Source organism: Varanus komodoensis, unplaced genomic scaffold (assembly GCF_004798865.1).
Source record: "Varanus komodoensis strain SLA01 unplaced genomic scaffold, ASM479886v1 scaffold25, whole genome shotgun sequence".
Lineage (NCBI taxonomy): Eukaryota > Metazoa > Chordata > Lepidosauria > Squamata > Varanidae > Varanus > Varanus komodoensis.
Genome location: NW_025335661.1, coordinates 9,521,540 through 9,541,542, shown reverse-complemented (window position 1 = coordinate 9,541,542; position 20,003 = coordinate 9,521,540). Strand labels below are relative to the sequence as shown.

Genomic DNA, 20,003 nt, shown 5'->3' with positions numbered 1-20,003 from the left:
TGAAAAATCAGCAATTGGTTTTCTTTTTTATTCAAGAACCGAATTTTATTTTTCACAGTAAAAGAAGCAAAAAAGGAGATAAAAATGGAAAAGGTCTGAGGCATTTTTCAAGGAAAGTATGTGAAAAGGTGCAGCGTAAAGGAACAACATCTTATAATGAAGTTGCAGATGAACTTGTATCAGAGTTTACAAATTCTAATAGCCACTTATCTACAGATTCAGTAAGTTAAAAAGTATCAAATATTTTCTTAAGTTTCTGTGCTCTGTTCTGATTTGTTGCAGTCAGCTTGTTTTTTATGATGGAAGTGACACATTTTGGATTATATCCAATTTGTCTTGTACTAATGAAAAACACTCACATTACCTTTCTTTTTTTGCTGTCCTCCACCCTTGTCACTCACATGGTTCTCTAGTTCTCAGAAGCTACATTTCCAAGTAACAAGGGACTGCAGCAGGTAGAAGAATCAGTGAAAATGGTGGAAGTAATTTCTGCTAGATCAAAGCAACAACTGATTATAATGGTGTGTTAGAAATGTAATAGTGAAAGAATGTAATAGGAATTTCCACAGCAGCCCCCAGAAATAAGATCTTTTAGGTTGGGGAATCTTCAAACAAGGCTTAGAATATGCTGTGGAATAATTGTAATGGGAGGTAGAGGTAGCTTGTATGAGTAGCAGGCATGTTCACTTCAAAGTGATTCAGCAGATCTTCCCTAATCCTTGCACTGCATCTCAGGTTCTTCCTGAGGCTCCCTTAACTTATGACATTCTCGGCAGCCCAGGGGACTGTAATGGAAGGGCTAGTTCTTTAAAAGCCTAGTTGCATAACCTTCATTGGTTGTGAAGGTGGACAAGCCTCTTTGTCAGGGGACAGAAAGAAGAATGTAATACACACGGTCTTAAATTGTGCTTATTTTTAATATTCTGTTTCAACCAGCATGTGCCAAACTGACTCATCTCAGTTTCCTGTGGACTGCACAACCTGTGGCCTCTTTTTTCATTTTTTTTTTAAATTCATGTTATTTTCTTAACATAAACAAATGCAGTAAGAAAAAAGTACATATAAAATAAGGTAAAATAGAATAAATGTCAAGGAATTTTAAACAGATACAACCAATGCATTCAAATCCACTGGTTTATCTATCTTTCTGTTATTCAGCACTCTATGGAAATTCAGTGAGAAGTAGTTATTAATCTGTACACCAACAAGTTTTCCTATCACTGTATGTCAACCTGCGACCTCTTGAGGCCTTAATTGTGGCTGTCATGGGTGGTCTGATCTTCCTACCACTGCTAAATTTCCTTGCCCAGTGACCCTGATACTAATCACTCTTTCCTCATGCGACCTGACCCTGGATTGCTGGAGGAGGGAGTAGAGAGAAGGCTAGCTGGACTAAAGAATTATGTGTATCATGGTCTTGTGTGGTTCTGTGTGTAGCCCATGATACCTGAGCCAGCATCACGTGTGGCCTCAGCACTGAAAGGCTGCAAACTGCTGGCTTCTTCAAGGAAAAGAACTGTTGATTAAGTCATATATTTGTCCCTTTGGGTCTGTTCAAATTACCATATTTTTCCGTGTATAAGACAATACTTTTTCTTAAAAACACTCACCTAAAAATGGAGGGGCATCTTATACATAGGGGGCCAAGAGGAAAACCGCAGGTGCGTGCAGCGAGGCAGTGCGTGTGCGGGGGGCAGCAGCAAGGTGGTGATCAGTAGGAAAAGTGGGGGGCAGCATGTGTGGGGGGGCGGTGTTGGGGCGGTGTTGAGGTAGTGTGCACTCAAGGGCGGCAGCAACTTGCTCATTCGGAGATTGGTAGGAAAAGTGGGGGGCGTCCTATACATGGGGGCGTCTTATAGATGGAAAAATACGGTTGATTTACTCCTAATTAGTCTAGTAGTAAACTTAACATTGTTAACTTCTGTTCAAGCTTGAACAGATCATGATCACTACTTCATGAACCCTATGAGGAGAGATTGAAAGAACTGGGAATGTTTAACCTTGAGAAGAGAAGACTGAGGGGAGATAGCACAGTACTCTTCAAGTACTTTAAAGGGTGTCACAAATAGGAAGGCTAGGATCCTCTTCTTGACTATCCCAGAGTGCAGGACGGAGAATAACAAGCTCAAGTTATAGGCATCCAGGTTCCAGCTGAACATCAGGGAGAACTTCCGGACTGTTAGAGTACTCTGACTATGGAACCAACTACCTAGATTCTCCCATACTAGAGGCATTCAAAATGTAACTGGACAGCCGTCTGAGAGGGATGGTTTAACTTGAGTCCTGCACTGAGCAGAAGGTTGGAGATGATAGCATTCTGGCTCCTTCCAACTCTACTGTTCTACGCTTCAGTCATAATCATTTTTGTATGCAGTACTAGGAACAAATGGATTTAGAAAATATATACTGTTTCAAGCATGCAATGGCTTCAGAATGCATAATTGCAGCAAAAAAAGACAAACTTCACATTATTCTTTGTGTGTATTTTCATATTTATGTAGATAAAATGGTATGTTTGAAGTGGCTCTTTAGTGTCAAATGAATGGGTTATGACTGATTTACTATAAATACCCAAGAGCAGTGGTTCTCAAATTTTATTTTTCACAGACCTCTTGAAAATTGTTGGAGGCCTCAGCAGGCCATTTAATAAACCTTTTCTATTCTACAAATCAAAGCACATATTTTTTTCCTTTAAAGCCAGCACTGTATTATGAAAACATGAACCCTAGACTAGTCCGCTGAGAAGGGCCTCTTTAACTCTTTCTTAAGGGAAAAATTAATAGACTACACCAATTAATAGACTGCTCTAGGCCTTGTTGGCCTTTCAAGTAATCTGACTGTGCTCAAAATGTCCTCAGAGTCAGTCATTAGAAAACTGAATCAAGTACAAGGACAACTATTAAATACTCTTAACTGTTGTGCACCCTTTTGGCAGATCACTGTTTGAGAACTGCACTGTTAATAGCAGTATTTATACCACAGAAAGATTGTTAAAGTTCTTATCTTACAGATTTCAAAAGAAAATGTATATACATTTTACATGAAAACGCTCCTTTTATAAGCTATGCTAGACTGGGATGTATGCAATAAAAATGGGGAATCACGACTGTGTGTGTTTCTGGGTTTTCCACAAGGCTAGCTATAAAGAATAGTTCTAGTAATAACTTGCCTGCAGTAAGAATTCAAGTAGCATGGTGAAACATTGATATGTATTTTTATTAAATGAATTATTTTTGACATCTCCAGTAAGCTAATGATATATTTAACTACTGCAATTTAAGCAGGCCTACGATCAGAAGAATATTAGACGGAGAGTTTATGATGCCCTCAATGTGTTGATGGCAATGAACATTATTTCAAAGGAGAAAAAAGAAATCAAATGGATAGGTCTTCCTACAAACTCAGCTCAAGAATGTCAAAATCTAGAAGTGAGTAAAGTGTGGAAAATGTATTGGTGGACATTGTTGCTAAAAAAGGAATTCATATGAATTATTTTTATTGTTATTTATTTTATAGTTATTTGTTTATTACTTTTCAATAAAAGAGCACTACAGGATATTTAGATCATGTTCGATTAAAATTTGTACATACATTTGGAGCTCAATCAAAATGACTGTTTAGACTTCACGTCAACTACCACTGCCTCTTATTGAAATACTATTGTACTTTTTTGACTTCCCACTAGATGTATTAATTCATTTGAGGCAAAAAAGGTCTAGTGGCATTTATAGCATTTCTGGGAATTTCGCAACATGTGTCTCATAAGTTCCCTAAAATAATTGGTGCATTTAAAAAACAAATGTTTAATTTTGTCTTGAATTTTGTGTTCCTTTTGAAGATAGAGAAGCAGCGTCGTATAGAACGAATAAAACAAAAGAGATCTCAGCTACAGGAACTTCTACTGCAGGTAAATTTTTTCTGTAAGATACCACTTGCATACAAAACTACTGTGGTTAACAGTATGTCTCAGCTGTTTTGTTATACATTAAACGATTCCTAAATTGTGGAAGGCACAACTGAAATGTTATTTTCATCCATTTAAGTTATTCAGTGTGCTGTAGTGGTTAAGAGTGGGTCTGACACTCAAGCAGTCTGGGTTCTAGTTCCTGTACAGCCATGGAGCCAACTTGGTGACTTTTGGCCAGTCACAGACTCTAAGCCCAACCTACCTCACAAGACTGTTGTTGTGGGGATAAAATTGAGAGCAACAGGAGGAGAGTTACATTAGCCACTTCTTTTTTTAAAAAAGGGAAAAGGTGGGATATGAATCTAATAAATCCTGTAATATATTTCCTCTTATTGTATTTTGAGATATAGCATAAATCCTATGACAATCTGTAAAAATTCATATTCTTTGTCACAAAAGCCCATGAACACAAAATGGGTCCAAAATTTGTCCACTATTACCCTGCTATGTGACACATTTTCTAAATCAACTTATACTTGTTTAGTTTAACATTGTCTCATTCTAACCCTATAGCTGAGATAGTAAAATGTCAACTTTTCTGGTGCTGTACCCAATGTTGGCATGTTATTAAATTCTGGCAATAACTTGCAAATGATTTTGGTTTTGTTTTAATCTGATCATTTTTTCCTCTTTGTGCAGCAAATTGCTTTCAAAAAGTTGGTACAGAGAAATCGACAAAGTGAACATCAGACTCGGGCAGCCCCCCAAGTTAATTCTACAATACAACTGCCTTTTCTAGTAATAAATACAAGCAAAAAAACTGTTATTGATTGTAGCATCTCTTCTGACAAGTGAGTATGGTATGGCAGCACATAATGGTTTGTTGATTCTCTTTTATGGTTTGCTTAAAGAGCCCGTTTTCTTAAAATCAGTGAATTTCTTCCCAAAGTCATCTTTGTAGAAAATGGTAAAACTGCAGACTTATCACATTTTCAAGACATTAGCTATTTCTTCTTGAGCATACTTGTTCCTGTGAAGTTTTAATGTAAAGAGCTGGTAGAATAAAATGGTCACACTGCAGCCGGTTGAACTGCAAGTAGTGATGTCAGGTTGTCTAGTAAAGATGTGTAAACCTAGTGTTTCATCAGGCTTTCACAAAATTGCTCACCATTGTCAAGCAAGTCTCTCTCTCCACAGATATGCATTCTGAATCAGCAAATTTTATTTCAGGGAAATAATATACTCATAATGTAGTTAAACATTCCAAGCTGGAGAAATTTGTATTCCAAGTCAAATAAATTTAGTTAATGCTGGTACTTACGGGCATTTTAATGACAGTATTGCAATGGATGAATATGTATTTTGAAATTCTAGGATTCATCATAAATTTTTACACCTCAAGGTAGCACCTGGCTTTGGATTTCATGGTGTCATATTTGGACTCATTTCAGACACTGAAAGTTAGTCAACTGATTGCTCAGATAAGTGAGGAAATTTAGAGTATGAATACACATTTCTATTTGTAGGTATATTATCCCCATATAAGTCATATCTCTAAAAAAGAGAAATGGGGTTCTCCAGTTGATTGCAGGAGGCCACCAGCATTTGGGGAAGGCCCTATCCTAGATGTTTCAAAGACTCCTGACTATGCTTCCAAGACTCCAGCAGCCAATCTCTTTGACTGCCCAACTCCAGGGACCTCCAGAACTATGCCACCACTGTTATGCCACCATGCCAATCCAGCTCTTCTGCCCCCCTGCTTCCCCAGTCCTCCCTCAGCATTGAGTGTTGTGGACTGTGAGTCCGACACAGAGACAACATCCTCCATTGCTCCAGTGTCCTCCAGGCATGACTATGGGCACCAAGGGCTCCACTTCTCCATCAGTGGACATGGGCCATGTTTTTGAATACATACAGAGGATGGCCTAGGCCAGTGGTGGTGAACCTATGGCATGTTTGCCACAGCAGGCATGCAGAGCCCTCTCTGTCGGCACGCAAGCCAAGTCACCCCAGAATCGCCCCAGCAGTTGAGCATCGGATAACAGCGCACATTGGGGCCGTGCACATGCTCGGAAAGGAGTAGTGGTGCCAGGCGATGATGTCATGAGCCACGACTCATTAGCTGCATCTTGTCCAAGCTTTCTCATGGCCGGTCAGTGTCCTGCCTGTGAGTTGTTTTTTCTAAACTAAAACCTCAGTATTCAGGTTTTATTGCAGTGTTGGCACTTTGTGATAAATAAGTGGGTTTTGGGTTGCAGTTTGGGCACTCGGTCTCTAAAAGGTTCTTCATCACTGGCCTAGGCCCTTGGACTCAGTACACAGCTGAACTGGAGAGAATGTCAGACTTGGTTTTCAGCACTGTGCAGACAGAGGAATTGACACCGGAGACCATCTCCTTCCTCCCAACTCTACAGAGGCAAACCCTCCAGTACTCTTGGAAGACTCTGTCCAGTATGGCACCAATGTCCAGATGGCTTGAGAGAATGTATAGGGTGCAAGAGAAGGATGAAGCTTTCCTTTTTCAAAACCCTAAGTCAGATTTGATCAACACAGAATCTTGCAATGGGAGCACTCCATGCCATAAGACAAAGAGGGATGCTTCCTGAGCCTTGGGACTCAAGGTGACCAACTACCAGGCTACCATGGCAAGCTACCAGATTTTCCTTTGGGAGAACCTTGGGGATCTCTGTGGCCACCTCCCAGAATAGCAATGAGAACTTGCCAAAGTTTTCCAGGCTTAGGTGATACACTTTTCCTGAATGTAGATTAATACTGCCAGGCATGGAGTGGACCATGCTGTGAAGGCTGATTGATGCAGTGATTGTACATAGCCATGCCTGGCTATGTTCAACTGGTCTCTCACAGGAGGGCTGTTCTGCCATTCAACAGAGATGGGCTCTTTAACATGAGGACCAACAAGTGTATGGACACACTTCATAAAACACAGAAAGATGGAGATCTACCAGCCACACTCCTTGAGACCACATTTTTCAAGGTCATCATGATCATTGGCAGTGCTGTTTCCCTGGGCTGGCCTCCTTTATTCTTTGTTTTGAAGATCATTTGTCTCTCTTCCTTCCAACTTGGGAAGCCTGGGTTCTTTCTTTCTGTTGTGGTGAGAGGTTACAAGACCAAGTTCAGCAGGGTCCTTCCTCTCAGCCCCATAAAAGCTACAGCTACAGCTCCACTGGACCCAGAGGACATTAGCAACTACAGGCTGGGGCCACCAGTGACCAGTGATTAATAGTTTTTGGGCAAGGTGTTTGAGCAGGTGGTGGCTGAACAATTCCAGGCACTCTTGGATGAAACTGACCATATTGATCAATTTCAATCAGGCTTCAGGGCTGGGATTGGAATGGAGACTGACTTGGTTGCCATGTGGGATGACCTTTGCCAGGAGAAATACAAGGACAGAATGTGAGCCTGATGGTTCTCTGGCACCTCTCAATGGCTTTCAATTCCATCAACTATGTTATCATTCTGGATAGGCTGGCTGGATTGGGAGTTGGAGGAACTTCTCTGTAGTGCTTCCTTTTCTACTTGACCAGCTGATTCCAGAAAGTAGTGCTATGGGAGTGATTGCTCTGCACCATGACATTTATGACATAGAGTTCTGCAGGACTCTATTTTATCCCCAAGTTGTTTAACATCTATATGAAACCACTGGATGAGGTTATCTGGAGGTGTGGGCTGAGATGTCACCAGTATGCTGATGACATTCAGTTCTACCTCTCTTTTTCTTCTAAAACAGGTGAAGCAGTGGCCATTCTGATTCATAGTCTGGGCTTGATAATGGATTGGATGAGGGACAATAAACTAAAGCTTAATCCAGATAATACAGAAGTACTGTTGGTTGAGGGAACCTCTGTCCAGATGGGATATTACACCTGTCCTGTATGGGGTCACACTACCCCTAAAAGATAAGGTTTGTAGTTTAGGAATGCTCCTAGACACTGAATTATCACAGGAATTCCAGTGGATTTAGTGGCTAGGAGCACCTTTTATTAGGTGGCGCAGTGGTTTAAACCGCTGTGCTACTGGGCTGGTTGATCAAAAGGTTGCCAGTTCAAGTCTGCACAATGGGGTGAGTTTCTGTTGCTCCGTCCCAGCTCCTGCCAACCTTGCAGTTCGAAAGCATGCAAATGCAAGTAGATAAAAAGGTTGCACTTCGGTGGGAAGGTAACAGCGTTCCGTGCACTTCGGAGCTAGCCACATGCTGCTAGCCACACAGTTGCTAGCCACATGACCGCAGAAACTGTCTGCGGACAAACGCTGGCTCCCTTGGCTAGGAAACTGAGATGAGCACCACCCCCTAGAGTCTAACATGACTGGACTTTAATGTCAAGGGAAAACCTTTACCTTAGGCTGATTTACCTACTATGACCTTACCTGGACAGGCAGAACCTTGCAACCTTGATTCACACTCTGGTAACATCCTGTTTGGATTATTGATTATTGTATTTTGGGCTGCCTTTGAAAAAGGTTTGGAAAATTCACTTGGTCTAGAAGAGTCCAGCAAGGCCTTTGACTAGGACTAGTCAATACAAGCATATAATGCCAATCCTCTACCAACTGGCTACCAGCTGAAATCCAGGTATAACTGAAAGTGTTAAAGCCCTTAATGACTTGGGGCCAGGTTGTCTAAAGGACTACCTCTACCCATACATGTCCACTCATGCCCTAAGTTTGTCATCTGAGGTCCTTCTCAGCCCTTTCTGAAGGAAATGAGGGTGGCTACAAGGAGAAGGGCCTTCCCAGTAGTGGCACCCTGACTCTGGAATCAGCTCTGCAAAGAGGTTTTTCTGTGTTTGTTGTTAATTTATAATTGTAATATATTTGTTTATTTATAGCATTTTAAAAACTATAAAAACTATAATAAGATTATAAACAAAGGGACAGATTTACTTGAAATCTGTGTTTTGTGTCACATCTGAAAATGACATTTAAGATCCATTGAGTTCAGTACAGCAAAAGGTTCTGTCTTAAATCAAATGTTTCTTCAACTTTGAGTCCTTTTAATGAGGGAGAAAGGTTTTATGGACTCCTATTGCCTTGCTTGGAAAAACTGTTTTTAATTGGGAAATAAAATAATCTAGGCCTGCTGAGATGGCAGTTGCACAAATGCAATCAGAGCTGTTGCTGAATCAAGCTATGTTTTAAATACCTGTTTGACTCCTGAAGTAATCTTGTGAGTGTAATTGTATCCGGACACTTATTAGCATATACTTTAGAAAATGCAACTAAGCTTCCACAGGAAATAGTCTCACCTTTTTCCCCTCTACAGATTTGAATATCTTTTTGATTTTGATAATACTTTTGAGATCCATGATGATACTGAAATCTTGAAGAGAATGGGAATGTCACTTGGCCTGGAGGAAGGCAAATGTTCACCAGAAGACTTAAGAATTGCAAAATCGCTAGTGCCTAAAGCATTAGAAAACTATGTCACAGGTAAGCTAATTGTCTTTTTTGCCTATTGCAGATGAAATGCAAGTCCTCAGCTTGGTGAAGTATTCTAATGATATCAGATGGGAGTTCTTTACTGAGTGATTTATGAAAACTAGCAGAACTGCACAACTAATTTCTAGCTCTAAAATTAACTTTCTGGAGTTTAGAGTTTCCAAAACTTGTTAACTAAGGTGTTTGAATGAACTTTTGTTCAAAGTAATTCCATTAATAATTCCTACTTCTACCCAGTTACTTAATATTTTTAATACCATATGAAAAAGTGTGCTGCATAGTTGCAATACTGGAATCTAGTAAACATCCAAATAATAAAAAGTTATAGAATGGGCTCTGTCTGAAGTTAGGCTATGAACCAATAGGCAAAATTGGGAAAGAGATCAATAGTAATAGCTGACTTACTACAGTAAGATGTTTCTAGTTAGAACAAAATCTAATCTGACTGAAACAAGAAGTCAGACTGGGCTTGATCATCTTTTGGGCACACCATAGCTTACTACATAAACAGCACACATTTATAGCTTAATTGTAGGATGACTTAATGTGTCATGGAAACTCTTCAAGTAACTTCAGCCCAGTATGGTTTTCTAGAATGTCAAATCTGAAAAAATATTTACACAATGGGGGTACATATGAAATTAGAAGAAATTGTAGGTGTTGAGAGGAAATCCCTCTCAATACAGTGAAGAGTGACTTCAGTCATGGCTTGTCCTTGAATATGAAGCATTTGTCCCACGTGTACTGAATAAAGCTTTGAGGTCCTGAATGTTGGATGGCTGTTAAATTTATATGAACATACCTCTTTTGTATCTCTGTATTACCTAGAAAGTATTATGGAAAATATTGTATTATGGAAAGTATTGTATTATCCAGAAAATATAAATATAGGTCTTTATTTTGTGTGTGTATAGAAAGAGGCTCACCTTCTCCTCTGCATCTAAAATATCCTGAGGAAAAAAGAATGGCAGTTCTATTTGATTAATTTAGTAAGATACCTCAGATGTTAACATTTCCCTTTCTTTGGAACAACAAAAGGTGCATCAGACCTACGCAAATAATCCATTGTGTCACTTCAAAGACTTTCCAGATAATTCATTCCACTCAATCTATGATGTAATTCTACTTTCAAAGGGATTTTTCCTTGAAAAGTTCATATTATGTTGGAGAGGTTTTGACTGAAAGATTAATCCAGCTTGTGACTCCTGATAAGTTGGGTAGACAACATTTTTTGTCTTCAAGGATGTCCTGAATAATTGAGAGCTTTTCAACTAAAAAATTAAATCCTATTCCATTTTACAATACAATTAACTAGCTAGGTAGAAAATTAACTAGAATTTCTTTTTGTTATGTCTGAAGTTACATGTTCCTAAAGGTTTGCTTAATCTCTGAGAGACTATCGAAGTACTACTACTACTACTATTACTATTGTTATATTACATTTATATCTCACCTTTTCTCCCCCTGTAAGGAAGCTAAGGTGACATACGTAGCTCCATTTTATCCTACAGCCCTGTGAAATAGGTTAGGCTGAGAGTGAGTGACTGTCCCAAAGTCACCCACTGAGCTTTGTGGCCAAATGGGGACTAGATACGGGGGAAGAATGAAAAGTCTACAACAGTAACATGAAATGTGTGCATAGATCAACAAACGCTTGTTTAAACCGAAGTATAGAGACTATAGAGAGAAGGTTGTGCCAGTTCTAGTGAAAAATAGATAAGTTTTTACATGGTTATTTATGTACATAAGAATTTATTTATTTTGCTAAAATGTTGCTTTCATGTTAGAGTTTAACTTTTAATGATATATTTACACAAATCAGCATGGTATTATAGACATATTTGTGTTTAATATTCATAACAAACCTGGGTGTGAGTACAGAAAATAGAGATAGTGCACACTCTGCTCACAATGGCAAATGTGGTTCAATAGAGTAGAATTGGGCCAAAAAACACCAACTTCAAGAATGCATTTATGGGATCTGAACTAGCAGAAAGGGATCTGGAGGTAGTGGTGGACAGCCTGATAAAAATGTCACCCCAGTGTTCAGTGGCTGTGAAGAGGGCAAACTCCATGCTAGGCAGAAGTAGAAATGGAACAGAAAATAGAACTGCCAGAATATAACTTCCTTTATACAAATCTTTGGGGTGGCTGCACTGGGCATGCTTTCTTAATTTCTGGTCACTTCACCTTAAAAAGGACATTATTGAGTTGGAAAAAGTACAGAGAAGGGCAGGAAAAGTGATCATGAGACTGGAACAATTCCTCTATGAGAAGCGATTATGACAACTGGGATTTTTCATCATAGACAAAATACATTTTTCTCCCTCTCCCATAACACTTGAACCTGGGGTCATCTCATGAAGATGATTGGTGGGAGGTTTAAGACACACAAAAGGAAATTCTCTTTCACACAGTACATAGTTAAACTATGGAATTTGCTGCCATGGGAAATGGTGATGGCTACCTGTCTGGATGGCTTTAAAAGGGGTTGAACAGATTCATGAGGGTGGAGGCTGTCAGTGGCTACTAGCTTTGCTGGCCATGTGCTACCTCCTTTAGCAGAGGTGCCATGGCCTGCATATACCAGTTGAGTAGCTTGAACTGGAGGAGGTTTTGCATCCACCCTGCTTAAAGAATCCTATGGGCAGCTGGTTTGCAACCATGTGTACAGAGTACTGAACTAGATGATCCAGCATGATTTTTCTTACATACTTAATGCAGTTACCTAAACTCATGTACAGTTTGTACACTGTATTAGAAAGATGGTAGAATCTTAGAGTCAAGATAGAGCACCCCAGGTCCCTGTACCTCTAAATGTCATGATAGAACCTATGAAAGCAGTGAATGTTTAAAATTCTAGATGTATATCTTGGTGATGCCTAGATCAGGAGTGACAACTTGTGGCCCATTAGATGTTTGGGTCTATAATTTCTACCTTCTTCAGTATAACCAATAAAGAGGGTTGGAAGAAGCTATAGGCTGGAAATTCTAGAAGACCACAAGTTGCCCACCTTTGGCCTTGAGTTAGGGAAACAGTATGGATCTGATCAGAAAAAGTAATAAGCATCTGCTGATGCATGTTCACTCCATAGAGATTTTAAATAGCAGGTGCACTGTGTTGGCTTATAATTGACTTCCTGTTTTCTTTTAGATATGTCTGCAGGAGTTTGTTGGATGAACCGGGAGTTAGTTTTTAATTCTGTTCAAGCAGATTCTCCTTTGGGCAAAGCTGGGGATACTGCTATTTTTAAGTCAAGGTAAATGTTGAATGGATGATTTGGTTCTGTGTTTTCAATAAGCTGAAATTGCCTTGTGGCAATAGCTAAGCCCAGACCATTTATTTCAGTAAGTGTTAAGTCAAACCAAAGCACCTCGGTTTGCCTTTTGTGAGATCTATTTCTGGCTTAAATTCTACACTGTGAGTGGATTAAGTTTAATGTGCATGTAGGGGTGAAATTAAACAGATATAATATACATTTTGATGATTGGGAAAAGTGACATTGTAGTCTCACCCCTAGATTAGTGGCTGGCTCATTTACATACGTATAAACATAATCAGTTAGTGTCTAATCAGTTGATTTACTTAACATTTAATGTGACTCAATGCAATGTATGAACTCTAAACATCTTTGAAAAGTATTGTTTCACTGGACTTTGAGCCACTCACAATTTCTGTCTGTAGAAATATATTTGTAACAGTTTAATTACACTTGCGGCTCCTGGATTAATTCTGCAGTTGAGGAAAGGTGAAAATACATGTGTGAAGCAAGCCAGTGGTAGTGGAGTTTAGGAAACTTAAAACAAATTGAAAATGCTATTAAACATGTAGCATTTCATTCTGATGAATGGATTCTTACTGCTTTTTTGATAGTGGAAATCCAGAACTGTGCCTGGATGCTGAGGTAGCCTTAGCAACAGGACAACTGCTGGCCCCCAGCAGTCAGCAGTCCAGCAGTGCAACATCTCACTACTCAGAGTCGCGTGGTGAAACCCCCTGTTCATTCAATGATGAAGATGAGGATGAAGATGATTCATCTTCACCGGAATAGACACACACCAGCCATATGAAATGCTGCTCTTGTGCACTATTTGTGTGAGCTTAAGTTCATTATCTAGCTTTTTTATATATTTTGCCTCTTTGCCATATGTATTTTGTTAATGTTTGGAAAAAGATTTATCCAATGTCATAATGAAAGTTGCTTATGTTAAGTACAGTCAGTGTACTTACACATAGACTTTAAAGAACATGATTCAGAGCTTGAACCTATGCACAGAAGATACAATGTGGAGGCCTCCAAACAAGTAAAAGGACTCTCTGGTGTGACACTATTCAATGCCATTGGTACCTGGATCCAGTCTACAGGAGCAATATGATTCTTTTTTCCCCTCTGCCCCCATACCTGCACAGCAGACTGAGCCTCAGTCTTGAGTCTTTGTGCATAGGTTGCTCTTTAAATTGCTTGGGGCATCAGCAGCTGTGTATGTATGTGTTAATCCTTGTTGGAGGTTGCCTTTTGGAGTGGGAGCTAGAAGGGGGCCTGGCCAGCTGGATGTATAGCAGCCTCTTTGGCCAAATGGTTTCACAATTCTTCTTTGATCCAGGATGGCTACTTCTGTCTCCCAGACCTCTTCCCAGCTTTTCTAGTCTCAGACCCTGTTAAAGCATGTAACAGATAACACAATTGGGTGCTATCCTTCAACATACTTTTGACATTTGGTGTACAATTGTAGACGTGCTGTAGCAAGCTCACACTCAGAGCAGTTGGATTAGCCAAAAGTGCCTTTCCTTTTTCAGTCAAGGAGTAGAACACCTCCCAAAAAGGTCTGGCAGAACAAAAACTACAGTGCAGAGGAAAGAAGCATGCACCATTCTGCATTTTATATCATGGAATAATGCTTCCTTGGTTGCCCTCTTTTGCCCACATCACCTAAGATGTTCACTGTTTCCTCTTGTGGTAATATTTTACTATATTTTTCAAAGAAACAAAATATATTTTAAACTACGATGTCCAATATAATTATGGTGGAGAGGATATTGATGTATGTTTTGTACTAACCAGCTTCTTATGTACAGAGGTAGTAATATAAATTGATGTAGCCAAAGTTTGAGGATTTCTGCTCTAAGTTTATTCCTGGTTTATCATTAGTATTTCAGTATTTTACAGTTTTCCCCTTCTATACATTAGTGGAGCAACATTTGGAGTATTTTCTGTCAATCTCTTCTTTTTTAAATAAAAATATATATTAAAAAGGGTTTTAAAAATGATAAATGGAATTTAAATTATACCAAATTATACCATTCAGTTTTCCATCTTTATCAAATTCAATGTTTAGATGATAGATAAGGAAGCATGTAAAATTGCTAAAATGGCAATAAAACTGATTTTCAAATGTTATATGCTAAACGCATGAAATGTTGCAAATATTTTGATGCAACACTTTTTAGAGGATTAAAAAATAAAAATTGTGGTAACATTTGTAATCTCAAGTTTTACAGAATGATCTATAAAATCATAACAGTCTGTTACTGTAAAACAGCATTGATAGGGAAAGTAAGTATTGAAAGTCACAACATGGACGGAAACTAATATGATTATCATAATAACCTAAAGGCCATCTTTAGTTGGATTTTTTAAATATTAAGCAGTTTCAGCCAAAAATACTGTGATCGAGTTCTGAGAAAATAAAAGGATATTTTAAACCTTGGGATTTAGTGAACTAATTTCATCCCAAAAATATTTCATCCACATATGAATTTCAATTTTTAAAGGAGCAATTCTACTTCAGTCTTTGGAGTACATTCCCACCTGGAAACTAACAAGAGTCTGTTTCGGTTTTTAAAATCACAGTGTGAGATTTGGCAAATCATTACCTAGCCTTTGGTGTATCTCAAATGGAGGATTTTTCCAAGTTCCAGGCATAAGGTTCCAAATAGCGCTGTAGCTGAACAGGCCATACTGTATCAAAATGCTGGCCAGATGAGGATAGGAGTGCTTATCTCCTTAATTCAGAACATTAAAAATATGGTAGGGTAAAAATTAAATCATTTTTACTTTCACCCTAGCTTTCTCATGTGCTTGTTATGTTCTCTCTTTCTCATCACTATATATTATAGTAGGAGATGCATATTTTTCATATTAGTCTGCTTATGTATGAATAAAATGAGGCATTGGGATTCATAGCTCCCCAATTCTGCAAGCTATCCTTCCAGGGGCATTCTCCCAGCCATCCAGTATGAGGTGTTGGCATTCTCCCAGCCATCCAGAGGAGATTTGGCTTCAACCATTTGGATTTGAAATCTTACCTCATTCCTCACTTCATTCAAAACTGTAACTCATGTTTAAAGATGCAGATCTGCCTTTGTTATTTGGGCCTTATAGCAAAGTGAAATAATTAATATTTAATTACTTGTTAATTAAAATTAATGTTTATTATGTAAAATATAGGATACACTGCTATGAGTTGGATTTTTAAGAATGTGGGAAATGATACTTACCGATGCTGCATTTATTCTAAAGCAGTATTCTCCTCTTTTGTATGACACAGCTGTGCCATACCTAATGCTACTGTATTCAGAAAACAGAAGCATATTCACTGCTGCACCTTCTGCTCTCAAACTTGTGAAATAACAGCCTACATAAATCAATAGAGCCATCTTGATTTGTGGGACAGATTTGCAGACTCATTTTCATCTGTGCAAATGGGCACAATGGTGGTAGAGTATAGAAAGATGGTATTTCCCTTCTAGGCAAGCTGTACATGTTTTAATATAAACATATATTGTGCAGTATTGCACATGGTCTAGTTGTACACAGGACCTGTACTCATGTAGAAAGGGCAGTAAGGGCATTTAGTCCATGATTCAAACAGAGGTGAATACTTATCAGGAATTATAGAAACTGGTAATTGTGTGGTATTAAAAAATATCCACAACTATCTTAAATACTTTTAAGATCTAAAGTATATTCAAGAGCAAGTTTCTGAAACTTGCTGTGGACCTTTATATACTATAAAGTATTTTCAAATATCTTTTAAGTGCTTTTCATTGACCAAAATATAACCAGCATTGCATTGCATGCAGGTATTCTGGATCGCAATGTTAGAAAATACATATGGCAGGTAATCTGCCTAATTCCCCACATACAATTTTATATTTTTAACAAACATTTTATACTTTTTAGTGAAGAACCTTTGTGAACTCAAAGGTTCTATGAAACTATTGGTCTTGCACATTATTTCAAGGAGAAACATCTTCTGTACATTTATGCCTGGATAATTCAAATTCTGTGCCAAGACAAGTTGATTTCCATGCTAATATTCTCATGTGTGTTTTATTTTCCAATTATTTGCTTTTCTGAATAATTTATTTTGGTTTACTGAGGAAGGAGGGGCAAAGTGAAGCGGAGCAATAAAGTCCTGTTTCTATCACTGGAACTTTTGTTAAGTTCTGTACACCTATTACCACTTCCTACCACATCCTGTGGGTGTTCTCAATTTCAGTGAATTTACAGTATATGAACTATTCTAGCTATATCTGTTTATCAGGCTAATAATGAATCTTTGAATCAATAGTGCTCAGTCCAGTTCTTTTTTTTTAGCCATAATATTTGTGTGCAGAGTGTTGTTTCACAGAGCATAACAACTCTGTACTTTTCTTTTGGTGTGCACAGCATACATAAGAAACGACAGTGCATTCCATGACAGTGATATCGGAGAAGCACAAAAATATCCTATTCTTTATATTGTTATGCTTGTAGGAATCCCACCACCAGCATGTGCCAGGATCATAGTAGAACTGCACTGCGCCCTTACATTTCATCAAAGAATTTGGCAATCCAACTAAGAAAGAAATGAAATACGCCTTTGCCAAAGTGAATGTCCATAATGAATCAATGCTATAGAAGATCTTGTTTTTGGTTATGTTATTTCTGTACTTTAGTTTCAGAAAAAATGGAAGTATGGTGGAAACATTCAAATGTTTTTAAAAATAACACATATGAGCCAATCAATATATGTATGTTCTGCCTTTGTGAGATTTTGCTATGGACGGAAGAAAATAAGAGCCCAATCTGAAAGGCTCTTAATAATGCTCTTAAACTGGAGCCATTATTTGATGGGATATTTTATGTCTTGTTTTTATGAAAAATGTAGTCCATTTATTCTTGATTCTTTAATAAAATAGTGAAATTATGGTTTTCTTTATGCACATGTTGCTTAGCACTAATACACTCCTAAGAACTGTAGCAGCATGGAAACTTATCACATAATGCAGTTATTCATGTGGCTAGCTCCTGTACCCATGAAGCAGCTACCATGCTATCTCAACACTTAAAATAGTTCAACACATTGTGACAAGTTTAATTTCTAGTTCATAATTGAACTTGTAGAAGATTTAATGTTTCATGAGCTACTTGATAAGTTCTAATTATGTTTCATTGCTGCTTTGTAAGAAACCTGCTGAATTTTCACTTTATTTTTTGGCTTTTTTGATGATTTTTATTTATTACCACATAATATTTGCAGTTTGTGTGGCTAACTGAGGAAGTCTGATAAAGCTGGTAATATTCTATGTGTCTTAAGAGACAGATGACAGTTAAAAAGAAGTGCATATTCTTTTACTGTCAGATAATTGCTGTTAGAACATAGGATGTAATAGGAAAATGTAAATTTATAGTATCATACACTTTATAAAAAACCCCTGTTATTTTTTTATGGAAATTTTTATATAAAAATCTATTTCTGTATATTTCAAGTGATCCTGTATTTTATTAAGATGCTGCAAGTGAGATTGTCCACAACAGGGCAAGTATTTGCATCTGATTGAAATGAAAAGCATGCATTCTCTGAAGAAAAATAATTTCCAGCTGTTTGTGACCTGAGAAGTAAAACTAAACTGTAGAACAGAATAAAATAATTTAAAGACAACTGGGGTTTCTCTTGTTTTGAAGGAAAACATTGGAGCAGAGGAAAGCTGTCAAAGGTTAGTGTTCATTGCATGTGTTCTCCATTTCAGAAAACACGTCATACGGAGTAAACTGCAGGGGACAGAGGGTCAAGTTAATTTGTTGTTTTCAAAATAAGGATAAAGCATCACTAATTTCAGCACTTCATAGATTATACTGCAACATCCAATTGATCCATTACTCTTCTCAATTTCTGATTAGAAAGGGGATAGTTAGTTTAAAAATTAAGTGAATCCTTTGAAAGAGTTAAACATAGATAACATGGGCTTATTTTCCCATTCTTCCTAATGAGGAACTTACATTGTTTTCATGTGCTAGTGTATCAGATTGCCTTGTTTAAAGTGGATGTAAAAAAAAAAAACCCAAATAGTTTGAGTTCTGACAACTTGCTAATCCACACTCAAGGGTTGTTTAAAACTATGGTATATTGTATTCTGTGAGCCAAGTATGCTACCAAAGCATGGTTTGTTGCACTATTCATGGAAAGAACCTGTGGGTTATTTGGGGTTAGTAAACCATCATTTGTGAGTGCAGCTGGGTTCATCCAACATGATAATTCATGTTTCAACCCTTGAATGTGGGTTATTGTGTTTTGTGACCCCAGCCGGACTGGGTTTCCATGACTTAGTATACCATCATGGGTAACTAGCCATGGGTAGCTTGTCATATTGTCTGAAGCCAGATCACTACCCACAGACTGAATCATTTTTAACAAAAAGTCATTCTGCTAATTTGTGGTGTGTTCTAGGGATTGTAAGACCCATAATGGATTGCCATGTGTTTTGAACCTGGCACTCTTGAGCCCATCATAGGTTTCAGGAAGTAGCTAGTGAACTGCTCTTGCTGAACCTACCTGTGCCACCACCAGTGACAGCTCTTTCACCATTGCCCAAGTGGCACCTTGGAGTTACCATTCATGGTTCACCACCTTTTAAAACTCTATTTATTGGCATCACATTGTGCTTGTGAGTTCTAAAAATTCTTACTATTTAATCTGTTTCTTAGAGTTGTTTAAGTGCAGCCTTTTACCTTTCTGCTCTATATAATCTTGCCTGATTTATTACCTTATCAGTTACAGCTGTCAAGTGCCTGACTGTCAGTAGGACTTCAGTGGCAGATGGGAAAGAATCTGCAAAGGTAAGTACACCAAAAAGGAACGGGTGCTAGATCTCTCCCTTTGTAAAATAATCCTCTGGGTTTTGTGTGTCTTGAGGCAAGCATTTAAGTCTTACCCATTTTCTTCTGCAGCCATGATGTGTTCTTGAAAACTGGACAGATTATCTGTTCTCCCCAACCTCAAGCTTGTAGGTCAAGCTTACTGTGGAATTGTATTAGTTTCTAAGGTTCTAGTGGCTCTTGTTACATTGTGCAGAGGGAAAAACACTACCTTTTAAAAATAATACCTAACCAGTATTGCATGTGTTCGTAAGCCTATGCGCGAATGTTTGTAGCTACTACAAGAGCTGGACACAGATCCATTATGTACAGGCATATTGCTCTGACTTCCATCACAACTAACATTTTAAGGCCCAACATCTGCACTCCAGTAGTGGTTCAGGTCAAGGTACCATCTAGTGTAACGGTCACAAATGGCAGTTTACAGAAACAATTTTTATTTAGCATATGAAGCAAACATAGGCCCTCCTGCTTCCTATAAATTGCAGTCACTG

At 38.2% G+C, this 20,003-nt stretch overlaps 1 protein-coding gene across 7 annotated transcripts in view; it reads left to right on the top strand.

Annotated features, from left to right (window-relative positions):
- The window catches only part of TFDP2 (transcription factor Dp-2), a 43,606-nt gene extending 25,311 nt beyond the window's left edge, over positions 1–18,295 (top strand). For 5 of the 7 annotated variants that reach the window (XM_044432676.1, XM_044432675.1, XM_044432674.1 and 2 more), the window contains 7 exons: positions 59–221; positions 3,282–3,428; positions 3,839–3,907; positions 4,607–4,758; positions 9,192–9,358; positions 12,522–12,627; positions 13,242–18,295. In XM_044432676.1, the coding sequence (XP_044288611.1) occupies positions 59–221; positions 3,282–3,428; positions 3,839–3,907; positions 4,607–4,758; positions 9,192–9,358; positions 12,522–12,627; positions 13,242–13,419 (982 nt within the window). In that variant the 3' untranslated portion in view covers positions 13,420–18,295. The remainder of the gene's footprint in view (positions 1–58; positions 222–3,281; positions 3,429–3,838; positions 3,908–4,606; positions 4,759–9,191; positions 9,359–12,521; positions 12,628–13,241) is intronic. The other 2 variants (XM_044432677.1, XM_044432678.1) reach the window with 2 other exon arrangements.
- Positions 18,296–20,003: the final 1,708 nt, after the last annotated feature.